The sequence below is a fragment of the Calliphora vicina genome, chromosome 5 (assembly GCF_958450345.1).
Source record: "Calliphora vicina chromosome 5, idCalVici1.1, whole genome shotgun sequence".
NCBI classification, from domain to species: domain Eukaryota; kingdom Metazoa; phylum Arthropoda; class Insecta; order Diptera; family Calliphoridae; genus Calliphora; species Calliphora vicina.
The window spans coordinates 35793425-35809467 of NC_088784.1; the positions used below are offsets into that span (position 1 = coordinate 35793425).

The 16043-nt window shown below is 33.8% G+C and overlaps 1 protein-coding gene across 1 annotated transcript; it reads left to right on the forward strand.

Moving 5' to 3' along the window:
* The first annotated feature begins 1806 nt into the window (after positions 1–1806).
* On the forward strand, positions 1807–15842 carry LOC135960703 (uncharacterized). Its single transcript, XM_065512063.1, has 4 exons — positions 1807–1877; positions 5317–5773; positions 5956–6507; positions 14690–15842. The coding sequence occupies exons 2-4, from the start codon at positions 5348–5350 to the stop codon at positions 15791–15793; spliced, it is 2082 nt and encodes a 693-aa protein (XP_065368135.1). The 5' UTR covers positions 1807–1877; positions 5317–5347; the 3' UTR covers positions 15794–15842.
* Positions 15843–16043: the final 201 nt, after the last annotated feature.

Consider the following 16043-nt stretch of genomic DNA (forward strand, 5'->3'; position numbering starts at 1 on the left):
ACGTATACCCTTCCGATTTTGGCGGAACGTGTAGTTTGTTTTTAGAGTTACCCGCAGCAAATTTAGTGTGCATAACTATTGTAGTTCTATAGATATAGCACAGTTAATAATTATTTTATATGGTGGGTAATTGAGTTCCCCCTCCTATATTCCTAAAATTTTGTTACAATATGCGGATTGGTCTATGGGCTACCCACGTAAAATTTTGCGAGCGTCGCTATTATTGTTGTTGAGATATTAATAAATCCGTAAAAAAGGGGCATTTGACCCCACTGTGCGGCGTAAGGGTTTAGAAGTTACAGATTTATTTCCCTCTTTTTTTATACTCATACCACTGTGCGCTGTCTTACTGAAACCACATCCAGATCCATATAGTCCAGTTATCATGTTCCTGTAACGAATGCCGTTCACATCCACTGCAATTTCAGCCTCATCTTCAGGAGTTCCTGAGCCCCAAATTCGACAATTTTGTGTTTTCACGAAGCCATTCAGATGAAAATGCGCTTCATCGGAGAAAATGAAATTATTCTAAAAATTGGCATTGACTTCATTTTGCTCCATTACCCATTGGATAAATTTTCGGCGATTTCCATGGTCTGCTGGTATGAGCTGAATTTTTTACGCATGTAGGTGGAGATCTTTTGCCAAAATTCCCAAAATTTGTTGAGAACGATGCCGAATTGATGTTTTCGGGTTTTCGGCGACACTCTCGTTTGCAGCAGCAATGTTTTCAAGAGATCGACTTCAACTCTTGTATTGACTCTGCAGACGACGCTAGGAGAATTGTTTTTTTGGTCAGGTAAGCCACGAGAAAAAGGGGGTTGTCCTCATTACCCAATTAATAATGCCGAGTTTAGGGGTAGTGGCCATACAAATAACAGATGAGGGAAAGTTCTTTGGCATTTTTCTTGATAGACAATTATCTTGGGAAATTAACCACCAGGAAGGGGACTTAATTTCATCTACGTTTACAGGAATTTCATAAGTAAGAATTGGAGTTTATGACCAAGTATGATGAATTGAGTTTACATATCGCTTGTCAGGCCTATACTCAATTATGGTTGCACTATCTGGTGCCAGGATATGAGAGTGGACAGTAACAGGAAGATACTCGTTAAAGCTCCGAGGTTCATCTTACTTGGTATGTTTAACTGGTGGGATGCAAAGGAGCTTACTACAACTCTTTGAGCAGAAAGGTCATACTAGGATTTTACATTGGTTTGCTTGGATACAATGTTTCAGGCATCACGGACTACATGGTATCTGTATTCGAAATTGATATTACACCACAATAGCGTTCGCTTCAAGAGAACAATGGCTTGTATACGACAAACTGTTTGAAGGGTGTGCAGTATTTACGGACAGATCAAAATATGGTGTTAGGCTCGGATGTCTATAGACTTCCCAATGAATGAAACTTCATCAGTGTGGTTGTTGACAATATCTTTGCACCACATAGTTTATTTATGCCCTTCTTAATACATTTAAGAATCAAATAAGAATCATTTAAAAACACATTTCTTATAGCGACCACAATGTTCTACCAGCCTATGGAAGAAAAATACCAATAGTATTTTATATTATATACAACAAATTATGGAATATACGCATTATCTTTCTTTCGTTCGTTCGTTCACTTTTTCCCTAATGTTCAACAACTAAAGCTGCTACAGATATAGAAAAACTGATAGGATAGATACTCGTAATGTGATAAAGACCACCTCTGGCGAGTGAATGAATGGCAGTAAATAAAAATAAAACGAGAAACTAAATTGTTTTTAACGTACATATCCGTGCCATAATTAACTTGTGAACTTAATGACATATTGCACAATTTAGTTGATAATTGACGGTGGATAATAGCACAACATTAAGCGGTAATATTTAAATAACAATAATTGTAAAGCATATTCTTAGGCTAGACATTATTTAAACTAACTCGCAAATTATACTAAATTGTATACGGATGCATATAAAACGGTTTTGTAAATTAAATAAATATAATGTAATAAAAAAGAAAGTTGGTGATGAAATATGGGTGATTTCAATTAATGGCCTTTGTTAATATGTGTGAAGACATAAAAAATGTAAATTTTGATTTATATACAAATTTATGAGCATTTCGCACAATAAGTATGTGTTTTTTTAAATGTTTCATAATATTGTATGCGCATAGTTACCAAGTTTTTGATGAAAATTCATTGATTAAATTCTCCTCTGCATATTGTGCATTCAAAAGCTATATTGATACTTCATAGATCGAAAAATTTATGTATTTCGTTTTTCTATTGAAAATTGGTGATTTTGAATGAGATTACCATTATGAGTCATTTCGGATTCTTGGGACTAAAATCATCCTTCTTCATGAAGATTGCAGTCCGCGAAACTTATGTATATCATTATTGCGCAGATGACGGAAATTGACTTCGTTTTTAACCTGTTCTTATTTTTTGGTTGCTTTTTCTGTTCTCTAAAGATCATTGCTCCTTCATCACAGCACCAGACTAATCGGCTAAAAATTTCTGGAGACATATAGTTCAAAATTTCTCCTGTAGTAGGTTACCAGAGCTGTAAATGAATCATTCATTTTAGAATTAATTCGCGAATCATTCACACAAAAAAATGAATTGAATGAAATTTGAGTCAATTCAAATGAATTTGGTAAAAATGAATTGCAATTCGTTTCCAATTCAAATGAATTGATTTTGAATTAATTCAAATGAATTAGAAAAAAGAATTAGCAATTCATTTCCAACTCCGAAACGGTATTCAATTTATTTAGCAGATTCTTCAAAGTCATTAAGTATGCTGCATAATTATCCGACGGTTAAAAAGGCCTTTTGAAATAAATATAACATAAAAGCTTGTCTTTAGGTGGTCGTGGGTCACAAAATTCCAAAAATTATTAATTGCTTCTTGAATATTAAATGTGTTTTGTCGTTCAGCGTATTTCAAAATAAAAATCAGTTCTTCTTGAAGAAACAAACTCCAAACACCATGTTTTCATTGATCAGGCGCGGATACAGAACAAGGCTTTTCAATTTATGTACTGAATGTTTTCATTTTCGTAGGAGAAATTTTTCATTCATCCTAGAGATCTGCTCTTGAATTTGATTGATTGCAACTCATTTTTGATTCATTCATTTGAATTGCTAATTCTTTTTTCTAATTCCTTTGAAGTAATTCAAAATCAATTCAATTCAAATGAATTGAATTGATTCAAATTACATTCAATTCATTTTTTCAATTCAATGAATTAATTCAAAATTTAGATAATTCATAATGAATTAAGATCAAAAAAGACTGATTCATTTACAGCTCCTATTACTACCTTATGAATCATAACGTGGACATACGAAAAATACTTGTCCATATTTGTGTAGTTAAGATCTAAAACATCCACTACCATAGAGTATAGCTAGAAATTCGATTTTTAGAACTTCTCACAGCTTCTTCCATGTATTTAGGTTTCTTCGCAAGAATATCGTTCAAGATAATAAGCTCTGCAGTTTCCAGCTCCTCTTCGTACCCGCAAACTCTAGAAAAGTCTGGAGTGCCATAATTTGGTAGTGGCCAGTAATCATAAGTACTTATGATCAATATAACACTAATCATGTTCAAGTCTAGTAGTAGTCTGGTACCTCAATTATTCAATCTGGCCCATAGGGCGTTGGGATTCCTACAGTTGTTTCTGCATGACCGGTTAGCACCTGTCATTCTGGGCCACAGTGACTTGGAGCTCCTACAGTCCTGTCTGCTTCTCCATGACCGGTTATTGAACATCGCATAATCATTCTATAGTCTACGGTTATTACTATTTTTAGGAAGTCCGAGATAACCGGATCACCTCGGAGTGAAACCGTATTCGTATAAGATTCTTGTGTGGTATTTTTCCTTCAGCTTAAGTTAAGTCGACTCTTATTCATATAGCCTGAGTAAAACTTTTGTTACCATTCCCATTACGAACTCATTTATAAGCAGTTAATGCTAAATAATATCAATGGACGACTGTGTTGTGTTTAGGGATGCCAAACGGGACTGGAGTACTGTTTGAGCAGTCATAAATATCTTGATTATGCGGCAATCCTTATAAAATTTGGCACAAAATAAGTTGTAAGTACTCTGAAATTATACTGTAAAGTACTGCGAAAATCGGGCTACATTTGCCCCTAGTCCCCTTCAGAAAATAACTTGAACATAAATTTCGTAAAAGTGTAAATTGTGTAAAAGCCTGTCAATGCAAGGGAGACGTGCTGCTCCCTGATTCAAATCAAAAAATCTGGCTGCGTTTGGATTTGAAGCGATATTAGTATTATAAATATGCTGAAATTTAGCTTTCTAAGTATTTTGGGTGCTTCAAAAATCTTCCTAAAATATCAAAAATCTCATATTTCGGGATTTGTTAATCCCGAAAAATCCCGGGATTCTTTTTCACAAATCCCGGGATTTTCGGGATCGGGATATCGGGATTGGCATCTCTAGTTGTGTTACTTATGGCTCCGGTAATGCCAAACGATGCACATTTAAGAACTTTAGGCAAAGTCTTCCCGTCACCCTCTGTTTTTATTACCACCCACCATGTGGACATAATAGACTAGCTTCGGATTTTGTTTTCAACACCTTACGTTTATTAATAATTTCATCAACGCTGAGCCTATCCGTGAATCCTTGAATACGAAGTTGAACAGACCGCAGATTCGCACGGTGGAACGAATCTGAGAGGTCCAATTTTCAATGACTCTACCACATAGATCCGTTTGTATTTAAGCAAATTCCTGAGTTAAATTGACAATGAGAACATCGATTGCTTGCGGTTTCTTGTAATAGACCTTCGACTCCTTAAACCCCTATAGGAAGTAAAATCGTTCGACCTTGGTGACTTATTCAGTTCAGCTAGAGATAATAGTGTATGTTACGTAGTTTCGTCCTCGATACCGTCGGTCCAAAATCCACACCAAACAGCAACCGGCTGACCAGATTTGACAGACACCACCAAAACAATATAGCCGCCACAATCGGTCAACATTGACCAGCACTTGTAGGAAAAATCTTTATATTCTGAATACTTAGATGTAGGGAGGTATCTCTAGGTTTGTAGTGTTAGCATTAGTCAAAGTCGTTACTTCATAAGTAGGACTAGACCTGGGGATTATTGTGTAATTCGTTTTGTAAAGAAAGTGAATCGAATTTGTATGCTTTTTATATGGAAATTCGAAAATGTTTTCCTTCGAATCGAATTACACAATAATCCCCCTGCTCCCTTGAATTTTTCCAAGTTTTTTAAAATACGCGTGCTTTCCTTCAATTCATTTACAGAATTCTAATATAATTTTATACTTTATAACTTATGGCATTCGCTGGCACCTACATTAGTCAAATCAAAAAAATCGCACATGGAAAATCGAATTTAGCCACAGCACACCAACAGCAATTGGGCTCGCCAACGGCTGAAGACGCCAGCACCAGTGTCGACAGCCGACCAGTGGATGATGATAGTAATGAATACACAGAAGCTAATTATCCTGGTGTATTGGATACGGAGTTGACATCGCTGACAACCGCACAAAGGAACATCTTTATAGCGACACTGACCATCCTGTTTGTGCTGTCGATGTGCGGTAACATGTGCACGCTGTTTGTTAATTTTCGCCGTAAAATACGACCCTTCTTTCGGGCCTGTCTCATTTCGTTGGCATTCAGTGACTTGATGAATACAGTGTTTCTGACCACAGCCTATTTGTCACAGTTTACGGCCGAATACGTTCAGATCTGGGTAAATACTCACACAAGTACATTTGCATACATATGCACATATTTGAATAGATTTCCATCTAGTCCTTGAATGGAATGGAATTGAATGGAATGGCATGGTATCATGTGTATGTGGGTGACAACTAATTTGTACTTTTTATTATTCTTGTCCTCTACTCCTATTGCCTTTTTTGTCATGTTCAGCGTTTAGGAAATTTGATGTGCAGTTTTGTACCTTTTGCCACGACGTCTGCCATTTTAGCCAGCAGCATGACTTTAGTGGGCATTGCAGTGGATCGCTATTTTGCGGTGATGAAGGCCGTAATCGGTTTTTGGAATCCAAGTGTAATTAGCTGCATTGTCTGTATGTTGTGCATTTGGTTGGCTTCCATTGGCATTGCCTGTCCCGTATTCACCATTTACGATTTAATACCGGTGTACATTTTAACGGAAGAACATGAGACTGCAAATGCGACAGGTTGGTCAACAACTACAACAACAACGGAAACACCAGCAACAAATACAACGACTACCCCATCATTGGCAACGCAAAATGGCCATGTGATTATGACGCCAAAGAAACCAAATATTACCGTGACAACAAATACAACGACAGCAGCAACAATAAAATCGTCACCGACTGCAGTAGCTGCAACAGGAACAAAATCACCCTGGGAAATAGAAGCAGCACTAGAGGATTTATCCTATACTTTGGTGCGTGAACAAAAACTTGTTAACATGTGCGTATCGGATCAAGTGAGTACTTACTTAGTTTTTTCAGTTCTATGTATATTTCTTTTTTGTTATTTTCTTGTAATTCATCTACTAGTAGGAAATACCAAAAATAAAGGGAGACTGAAAAGTGTTCCCAATTAATTAATTTACATGTCTCCACATAGTCTCCTTCTTCCATATATTTTTTCTATAATTTCCGCAAATATTAGATCTCTTATAAATAACAGTCATACTGAAAATTTATTTGGAAACAATAGTAAAACCTCAGCGAGCTAAATCTGGAAAACCGGTGAAGGATTGAACGACAACGCATTCTTTGCTTTTGAATTAAGATCAATTTATAAAATAAGGTTTTTGTTAAAATTCTGAATAAAACGGTTCCATTCATCCCAATAAGGGATTTAACTACAGGTTGATACATCACTCGCTGAGTTGGCAATATATGACCGAAAGAGAATCAGATCATTCCGGAACGAGCATTTCATTGTCGTGGGAACGTAAAACACATGCTGATAGCTGAGCTGAGTCCCTAATAATTCCATTTAAAGTCGCTATAACTAGAATATTGATCGATGCTTGTTATTTGAAGCTTTCACTTATCCACTCGTTATCTGTGTTAAACATTGGCGAAGGTGAATCTATTAAATGTAACTCTTTCCGGAAAATAAAAATGAAAATTTTTAAAAGACTTAACAGAGTACCATCGTTACATGTTGGGATCATGAACGTATTTATGCATGTATTTTCATTTGAGTGGGTGTATAATAATGGGCCATTGTGCAAATCTTTCATTTCAAAGTGAGAATGAAAATACTGATATATAAATCGTATGTGAAATCATTTTGAATAACGTTTTTGATTTTGTACGGAGGTTGTATAATAAATTGTTTAAATTTGTATTTCCACCATCAAAAAAGACTGATTTTCTCATTCCGATTGTAACACATCAAAATATTTGTCACAGGTCGACAGTAGTACATAGAGTAAGTTCGGGTAATGTGGTATACCTATTTTATATTTGACTATAATTTTTAGAATCTTAATTCGATTGAAAGAGTTCTCAGCTGGTGTTCTACTACAAGTGTTAGGTTTACATTCATGGAAGTACAAAAGTCTTTTAAGTTCAAGTTTTAGAGAAGTTTGGTAATAAGAGAAAAAACCCATAAACAAGCCATTGAAAAAATTGGCTGGTAATACCATGGTATACCATGTTCTTTTAATATTGTATACCAAACCACATAACCGATACATAGTATTTTAATTTGGAAATGAGCTGCGTTTTATTTAAATCATCCTCAATGGATGCGGTTAAAGTTGGCGGCTGACCAAGCTTTCCAGAAGCTCTTCAATACATTCTTCGCTTCGTAGGAGACATTGAATAACTGATGCGAAAAAAAAATGTCCATTTGTTCTTTCTTCAAATCTTCCGCTGCCCATTTTCATACTTCACATTTCTTTGGCATATTATTTGCTTGAAATTCTTCAGCTATATTATATATAATTATTATAAAATTAAATATATATACTAAATATGCTATATTGTTACATATGTTCTTCAATAGCAAAATATTTCCATTTGACTTTAAAATTAAATTAATAAAGTTTAAAACACGTGATTTTAGCAAAAATTAATTTTCAACAGATCACAAAAAAAAAGTCTACCACAAGATCACGCTGATTGTTTACAACTGACTATTTCCATGACCTGCAAAAATTAAGTACACTCACCCAATGTTAGTTTTCTGAGATCATAAAACTTTTAAGCTTGGTACCGTTACTCCTAAGCTCTTAGTTTTAGAGAAAAGTAGTTATACCACATTACCCGCCTATACCATATTACATGAACTTACTCTATATAATTGTTGAATTCACAAGATCTCCTATCATGTCATTTGTCATAATGTTCTATTATTTCATGAGTCGCCGGATCGGCTTAACCGCAACAACAACATTTTTAAACCATTCTGAAGCATTAAAACATTATCACATGATAGGGGGACCTTGTGAATTGAACAATTATGTGTCCTCATAAGATTTTAAGACGATCTAGCTGTGGCCATCCGTATGTATGTTGAAAACACGATAAGGAGCTAGTTGGCTGATATTTTGAAAGCTCCTACTGTATGATTGTAAATTTATCTCTTAAGAGCAATGTCATTGTGTTCCGATTGATTTTTGTCAACGGAGATCAGCCAGAGAGGATGTAATAAGTGGCTTTTGCTTTTCAAATACTAATATTTTCGGATGTACCATACATAATAGGTTAAGGTAAAGGGTTGCTGTTAAAACACATAAAAAGTTATGAACGCGTTATTAATGTAGACACAACATCTTAAGAAAATAATACATACATACCTTAAAATTATATAGTTGGTTTCATCCTATCTAATTTTTCTGCTAATATGTATTTTAATAATACACAGTAAGATTTGTTCTTATACTTATCACAAATTGTTTCAATAAAATAAAATAATTTTTTTTTATTTTATTTACATACTATGTATATTATTTGTTTATGAATGTCAAAACAATCTACCGAAAGAAATTTTCAATCGGTTGATAAGGGATTCATAACCAAACATAACGTTTATTACAACTAATATTCGAATGTGGTGCCTATAATGCTGAATTAAGTTCGGTTATCATTGCCGAATCACTAAAATATATTTTATTAAAGGCATAAATCGGTTGGAAACACCGAACTTGTTACTTATTTTTAGACTTAGAACCATTATTTAATTTATGCAACTAATAAAATAGTTAAAGTTGAAATATTTTTAACACAATCATATTTTTGATTGCGACCACCAATATTTTATTATAAAATGTGAATTGAATGCGGTTGCATCTACCGAGTCTATTAAATTTATTTTCAATAGATAGAAATTTATTGTGTTAACTAATATTTCAATTGTAGGAATTCTAATTCTATTATAAATATGGTTTTTTAGATACAATTAAAGAAAATCTGTTAATTTTACCAATTTTCAGTAATTAAACTAACATTTTGGTTAGAATTAAAAAATATTCATAATTGTAACCATTTTCCAACCAATCTGTATTCTGTGTGTAGGAAATAAATTTCTTCGGAATGTGTAAGTTTTTTACAAATTTATTAGTAAAACTGGAGGGGAGAAATGATCTATGCGCTATCTTCTTGCTTTAGTCTTGCTGTATCCTGGAAAAGAATGAGGTGTCTGACAGGGAATTTCGATAGATCTAGCTCCACGAATATGCATTGCACAAGTCCCCTGCTGGAATATGGAAAATAGCAAGTACGAGCATTTCTTATTTCCTAGACTTGGATAGAGGGAACCTGTCGCACAGATTAAGCTGGAAATGTATAAGTCAAGTGATAGTTTTGCGGGAAGGGCATCGAAATGAACTGCAAAACCCCACCAACTAAAATCGGAAACTGTTTTGACATTCGCTGTGTAGGCGTTTTAATATTTTCTGAGCTATTTCCAATCAAGGAGATATGTATGTAAAACACTAAACGTCAAAAACATTCCACACATAATCATATCATTAAAATACAACGCTTGATGTAGATTAGGTTAAAAAAAAAAACTTAAAGAGGATAGCACAATTAATGTGCGTTTTTCACAAGAGCATTATCGGTTATCCATAGAGATCTCAGATATAGATAGCTTCCCTATCATTACAGTTTAGTAATATTTCCATCCTTTCAAAAAAGTTTTGCTTGCTTCGTATATTTTAATATTACCAAAGGGACCATACTCTTCAAGTCATAAAAGCTTACAAAAGCATGTTTGTTATGAAAACTGTAGGTGATTTGTGGTGGCAAAAAATGGTTATTTGTATTTTTGATTCATAAATCTCGTAGAATTATTCTACAACAAGTCTGAATTTATCCCTTATCATCATTTATACAAAGAAAAGACCGTGTGAATATCCTCAAATCCGATTAATTTTTTCAAAATTTGCTCAGAGTCGTGCTAATTCATTCACATTATTAAGGCATTCCGAATGCTTCTGATTATCTTTGTCCCAAATGTCTTAAGCCTGTTTGTCAGTCATCAGTTTTTATCAGCCAGCTTAAGAGGTTCTTTACATGTCAAAAATGGATTCAGTGCCAAGCCAACCTGACGCACGAATGAACGAATCTATCTTTCCGACATCCACAGTAGATAGATCCTATTGTCGCAGTCCGTGCCCCCGATAGAGCAGGGCAAATACAGAGAAGATGTTCTATATGACTGTTTTTCATTACTGCAATGAGCTATTATCTCATATCTCAGCCAATTGTGGACCGATTTTGCTGATTTTAAATAGCAAAATTCTCGAAAGCATGTCTGACAGAATTATTGAAGATCTGGATCCCGAAAATATCTGGGGTCTTCAGAAAATTGATTTCAACAGACAGACAGACGGACATGGCTTAATCGACTCCGCTATCTATAAGGATCCAGAATATATATACATTATAGGGTCGGAAATGAAAAATGTAGAAATTACAAACGGAATGACAAACTTATATATACCCTTCTCACGAAGTTGAAGGGTATACAAATATGCTGCACAATAACAGTTAATGAGAAATTTTTGTAGCACAATCTTTCCGAATATATTATGTGTTATTCATAAATATATTTGTATTTTATTTGGCGGAAACATTGTTCTTTGAACTTTTATTACCGAATAATAAAGTTAATTCTTCATTATATGATAATTTATATATGATTTTCTTTTATTTCATGTTATGATCCTTCAATTAATTTGTCGTGTGTTTTAGATGGTTGCATTGTTATCTATAAAGCGTTTTTATTTATTATAAATTCATTGCCACTCGCTATTTATAAATAAAAATACAAAAACAGCACCGCTTTTCTGGTTGGTTGAAATTTTTAATAGAGATATGTATAAAAAACACTTCTATTACATAAATTACTATAAAATCATGGTATTCATGAATGCTAGTTTAATAATTTGTCACATAATTTTAACCCATCCCTGTATACAAATTCAATCTCATAAAATTTTGTCTTAGGTGCGGCTTGTTGGGTTCATCAAAAACAGATCCCATTGTGATACCATCAACCAGATCCATGGTTGAATGAGTAAATATGTCTGGGATTCATTCAGCTCTTTAATCATGAGAGATGTGGGGCACGCTTCCAAGAGCGGGCATTGACGAATTAGGTGAGACTCAATCTCTTCTTCTTTTTCATTATAACAACTTCTCCAGTGGTCGTTAAATCGTACAGAGACCCTGAAAGAAAACTGTAATTTTTTTTCCTTTCGTGTTTCTGAATTATGGAGAAAGTCCTGTAATAGTTGATATCAGTTACCTTATATGCTAGCGCAACTTCGAGGGTATATCACGAAGCGTATATTAGCGTTATCCTAGAATGTATCGATATCTTATTCAGTGGCTACATTGTCTGGTTAACCTAGATGTCGAGAAGAAACCCACACACTGTGGTTCCAAATGAAAATCTAGGTGGACAAAATTATGAAAATCGGTATCTTCAGAATTTGGAAAAACTAAGTTTTTTCGGAAGCTGACAATCTGCTCTCCTCCAATACAAATGGGTTTTTCAATTGGACATTTCGTATTCTCGACAGAAGCGCCAGAAGTTCAACAAATTTTTTATCCTATTTTCGTTAATTTTCTTTAGTATTTTACTGATTTACTAAATTAGATATATCTCAATGGTTTTACCATATAGAAATTCATACTTCAAAAGATAGATAAACATTGATATAGGCTTTTATTAAATGTATATCTTATATTTATGGGCATCTCCATTTTCCTGTTATAGTCCTTTAAACTTGATTCTCAAATATACTGATATTTTTATACGCTTCACCTTCGTGAGAAGGGTATATATCAGTTTGTCATTCCGTTTGTAATTTCTACATTTTTCATTTCCGACCCTATAAAGTATATATATTCTGGATCCTTATAGATAGCGGAATCGATTAAGTCATGTCCGTCTGTCTGTCTGTCCGTCTGTTGATATCAATTTTCTGAAGACCCCAGATATCTTCGGGATCCAAATCTTCAATAATTCTGTCAGAGAATTTAGCTATTTTCGAGAATTTTTTTATTTAAAATCAGCAAAATCGATCCACAAATGTCTGAGATATGAGGAAAAATCCTCGATTTTTGACCTATTTTTGACCTATCAGGCCTGTCACAGAATTCCATTCCGATCGAAAGTGAAATTAATTCCTTAATTTGCTTCTACACAAAAAGTAAAACGAAAATTTCTTTCGGAATGAAACCACTTACAGTTTTCAAAGTGGAATTGATATTTGTTTGTAATTATTTGTTTTTCTTAAAATTTTAATCAATTTCTGTACCAAAAACTTCACTTTTGTTTCAATATAAAAAACGCTATCAAATTAAAATCAGAAATACAGAATTATTAAATATTTTTGGAATTAATAAATTACACGGAATGTGAAGAACATAAAACGAAATCGATCGGAATAAAAACTACGGAATTGAAACCATTCCGAACGAAATGTGTGACATGCCTGTATATCTGGATTACTAAGACAATATGGATATCTAATGATAGATATTTCAAAGACATTTGCAACGACGTATATAAGACCATAGTAAGTTGGAAATACAATGGGTCAAAATCGGAAAAAAAAATTTAACGCGAATTTTATTTTTCACCAAAAAAAAATTGAAAAAACAAAAAATAAAATTTTAAAATTTAAAAAAAAAAATTAAATTTCAAAAAAAAAATCGAAAAAAATTTTGTTCCAAAAAATGAAAAAAACAACTGGAAAAAAATTTAATTTTGTTTACCCAAAAATTTTAAAGTATAATTTGGTGAAGGGTATATAAGATTCGGAACAGCCGAATATAGCACTCTTACTTGTTTTTTTCTAAGAATGTTATATAGCTTGCCAAAAAAAAAGACCGTCGAAGCCTGTCCAAAGACTATATACATAATTTAAAGAAACTTCTGGATAATATCTTTGTAAAAAAATTGTAGCCTCCAGCACCCGCCGAAATACTTTATTTTTAATTTTTACGGAATGGAACTTTTAGAAATATTTCTTTATTTATTATTGATTTTTATATATCTAGACCCTACTGTAACTTGAAATATAGTAAATACAGATCTTTTTAAAAATTTAGTTTCAGAAACACATGAAAACGTATTTTTTTTATTTTTTATTAATGATTTTTATATGTATATCTAGACCCTACTGTAACTTGAAAAAAGTTTATATTGATCTTTTAAAGATTTTTTTGGAATCGGAGATACCAATTCTATATAAAAAGATCGCCAAATAATTTTGTCCACCTATATTTTGATTTGGAACCACAGTGCCACAGTTCAAAAGTCCACATCACTAAATATACAAATATCACTAGATATTCAATAATATCGTAGTCAATTATCTGCACGTTTGATACCACACAAAAGTCAGACAACCTGTAAGAGAATTTTATCCCATATCCTTTTTTAAGAAGCCACCACCAACCATATTCCTTCTTTAGATCTAACAGGATGAGTGTGGAGAATTTCATCAATGCAAGGTCGTTATACAGTAGTCCACTTAGCCTCATTGTATTCCTAGATCCTGGCAACGACTTACCTTATAGTAGTGCCCAAAACGGACTTTTAACCACCTTCAGAGGCACCGCGATGTAGTTAGTCATCTGAAAAGCCTGTGTTATCACAGTCGAGGGGCATGGCATCGTACCAGTTCCAACAACCACCAGTCTCAGTGAGGAGGAATATGTCTGATATGCCTCTCTAATGATAAACAGACCCAAACAGATGTTAATTATAATCCATCTACCAGATAGTAAATATATAAACAAATTTAAGCCAATATTATTGAGGTTATTATCTCTAAATATGATTATTTTTAGAAGTAAGGAAGTAAGAAGTTATTTTTATTTTGATTATTATAACAAAATTCGGGAATTTCAACTGTAATGCTTCATTATCAACTGACTATATGTGGCTAGAATCGAAGGAATTTGTGGATATAATGGAATCATTGATCAGCAATCAATTTGGTCGGAATTTCTAAAAAAAATATTCCAGGGAAAATGTTCCCACCTAGGAACTCTAGTTTTGGTACAATTACTGTCGATAAACTACAATTTTTAATGCTGATTAGGACAATTTTTAAATTCCTGAAACAATATACAAATATGAAAAAATCTCTCATGCACTTTCCTACATTCTCTCTATTTCAGAAAAATGTCACTCTCTACTATGTAATTGTTTTTGTGATCATCTTCATACCCTGTATTGGAGCATTCTTTTGGTTCAATTCCATAATAGCACGGAAACTATGGAAACGTAGACATATTGCCGCCATTACTAAAAAGAGAACTCTAAAGTCGAAAAATAAAAACAAAGCTAGATGTACGGCCGGACCCTGCACGGTGGAAATACCTAAAACTGAACAATCCAAATGTTTTTGCCTGCAAGCTCAAAACTGCAACTGCAAATCGGGACACACTTCCAGTAGCACTGTGCCCAGTAGTCTGGCCAATACTTTGGGTGGTAAACTGACAACAACAGCAGCCGCTTGCGGATCAACATCCGCCACGTCTAATGTTACCACTAACAGTTCGCGAGAAGCTAGACATTTGCGAATGTTCACCATCATACTACTCATGATGGCGGTTTTTGTGTTTCTACGTTTGCCCGCCTGGATTTTTCTACTGATGCGCATGTATGGCAACTACACAAAGCCTGTCCATTGGATATTGTACTTTATCTTTGGCTTAATGAATTTGGCCAGCTCGGTTTTAAATCCTTTATTTTATACCTTTCTCACCGAAACCATACAGTACACCTTGGTTTTTAAAGCTAAAGTATCATCATTGCTGTGCGGCTGCTATTCCCAAATCTGCTGCTGTTGCTATCGTGTCAAATATGGTGCCAATAACAAAACAGTTTCATTGTCTTCCACTAACCAAACGAATGCCGACTGCCATTCGACGTTACATATGGAAAATGTTGACGATCCCTGGCATACAACTGCGGGCTGTTGTGAATATCTTTGTGGTTGCAGTGGTTTTCTACGTGCCTCTTTAAGATGCCATCAACCTCATTTGAAACCTGAACATAAGTATAAGGTTCATACACATTCGATGCAATATGAAGATGAAAATCGAGCAAAGGAGTCGTCAGGTCATGGCATAAATAATGACAAGGATGAGGGTGTCGACTGCAGTGATGAAATGGATGAAGAGGAAGATGTTCGTGATTTTTATGAATACAATCAAAGAATTTATACAATATTTCCACCGTCTTTGGTGTCGTCATCGATAAATTCACAAATATCGTAAATGTTATATAAAAATATAGTTCAAATAAATCGTTATCTCCATGCTAAAATGTGCCAAGTCGACTTACATTTTTAATTAGTGTTTCATAAAATTTAGATAACAATCAATCAATTCAATTAAAAGTTTATTAGCAAAATATTAACATATCTGTATGCCAAAAACTAATCAGCTAAGAGAAGTTACAACTTTTTATTATATTATAATTTGACAAACGTATAGAAATATCTATATATATAAAAGAGTAACGTTA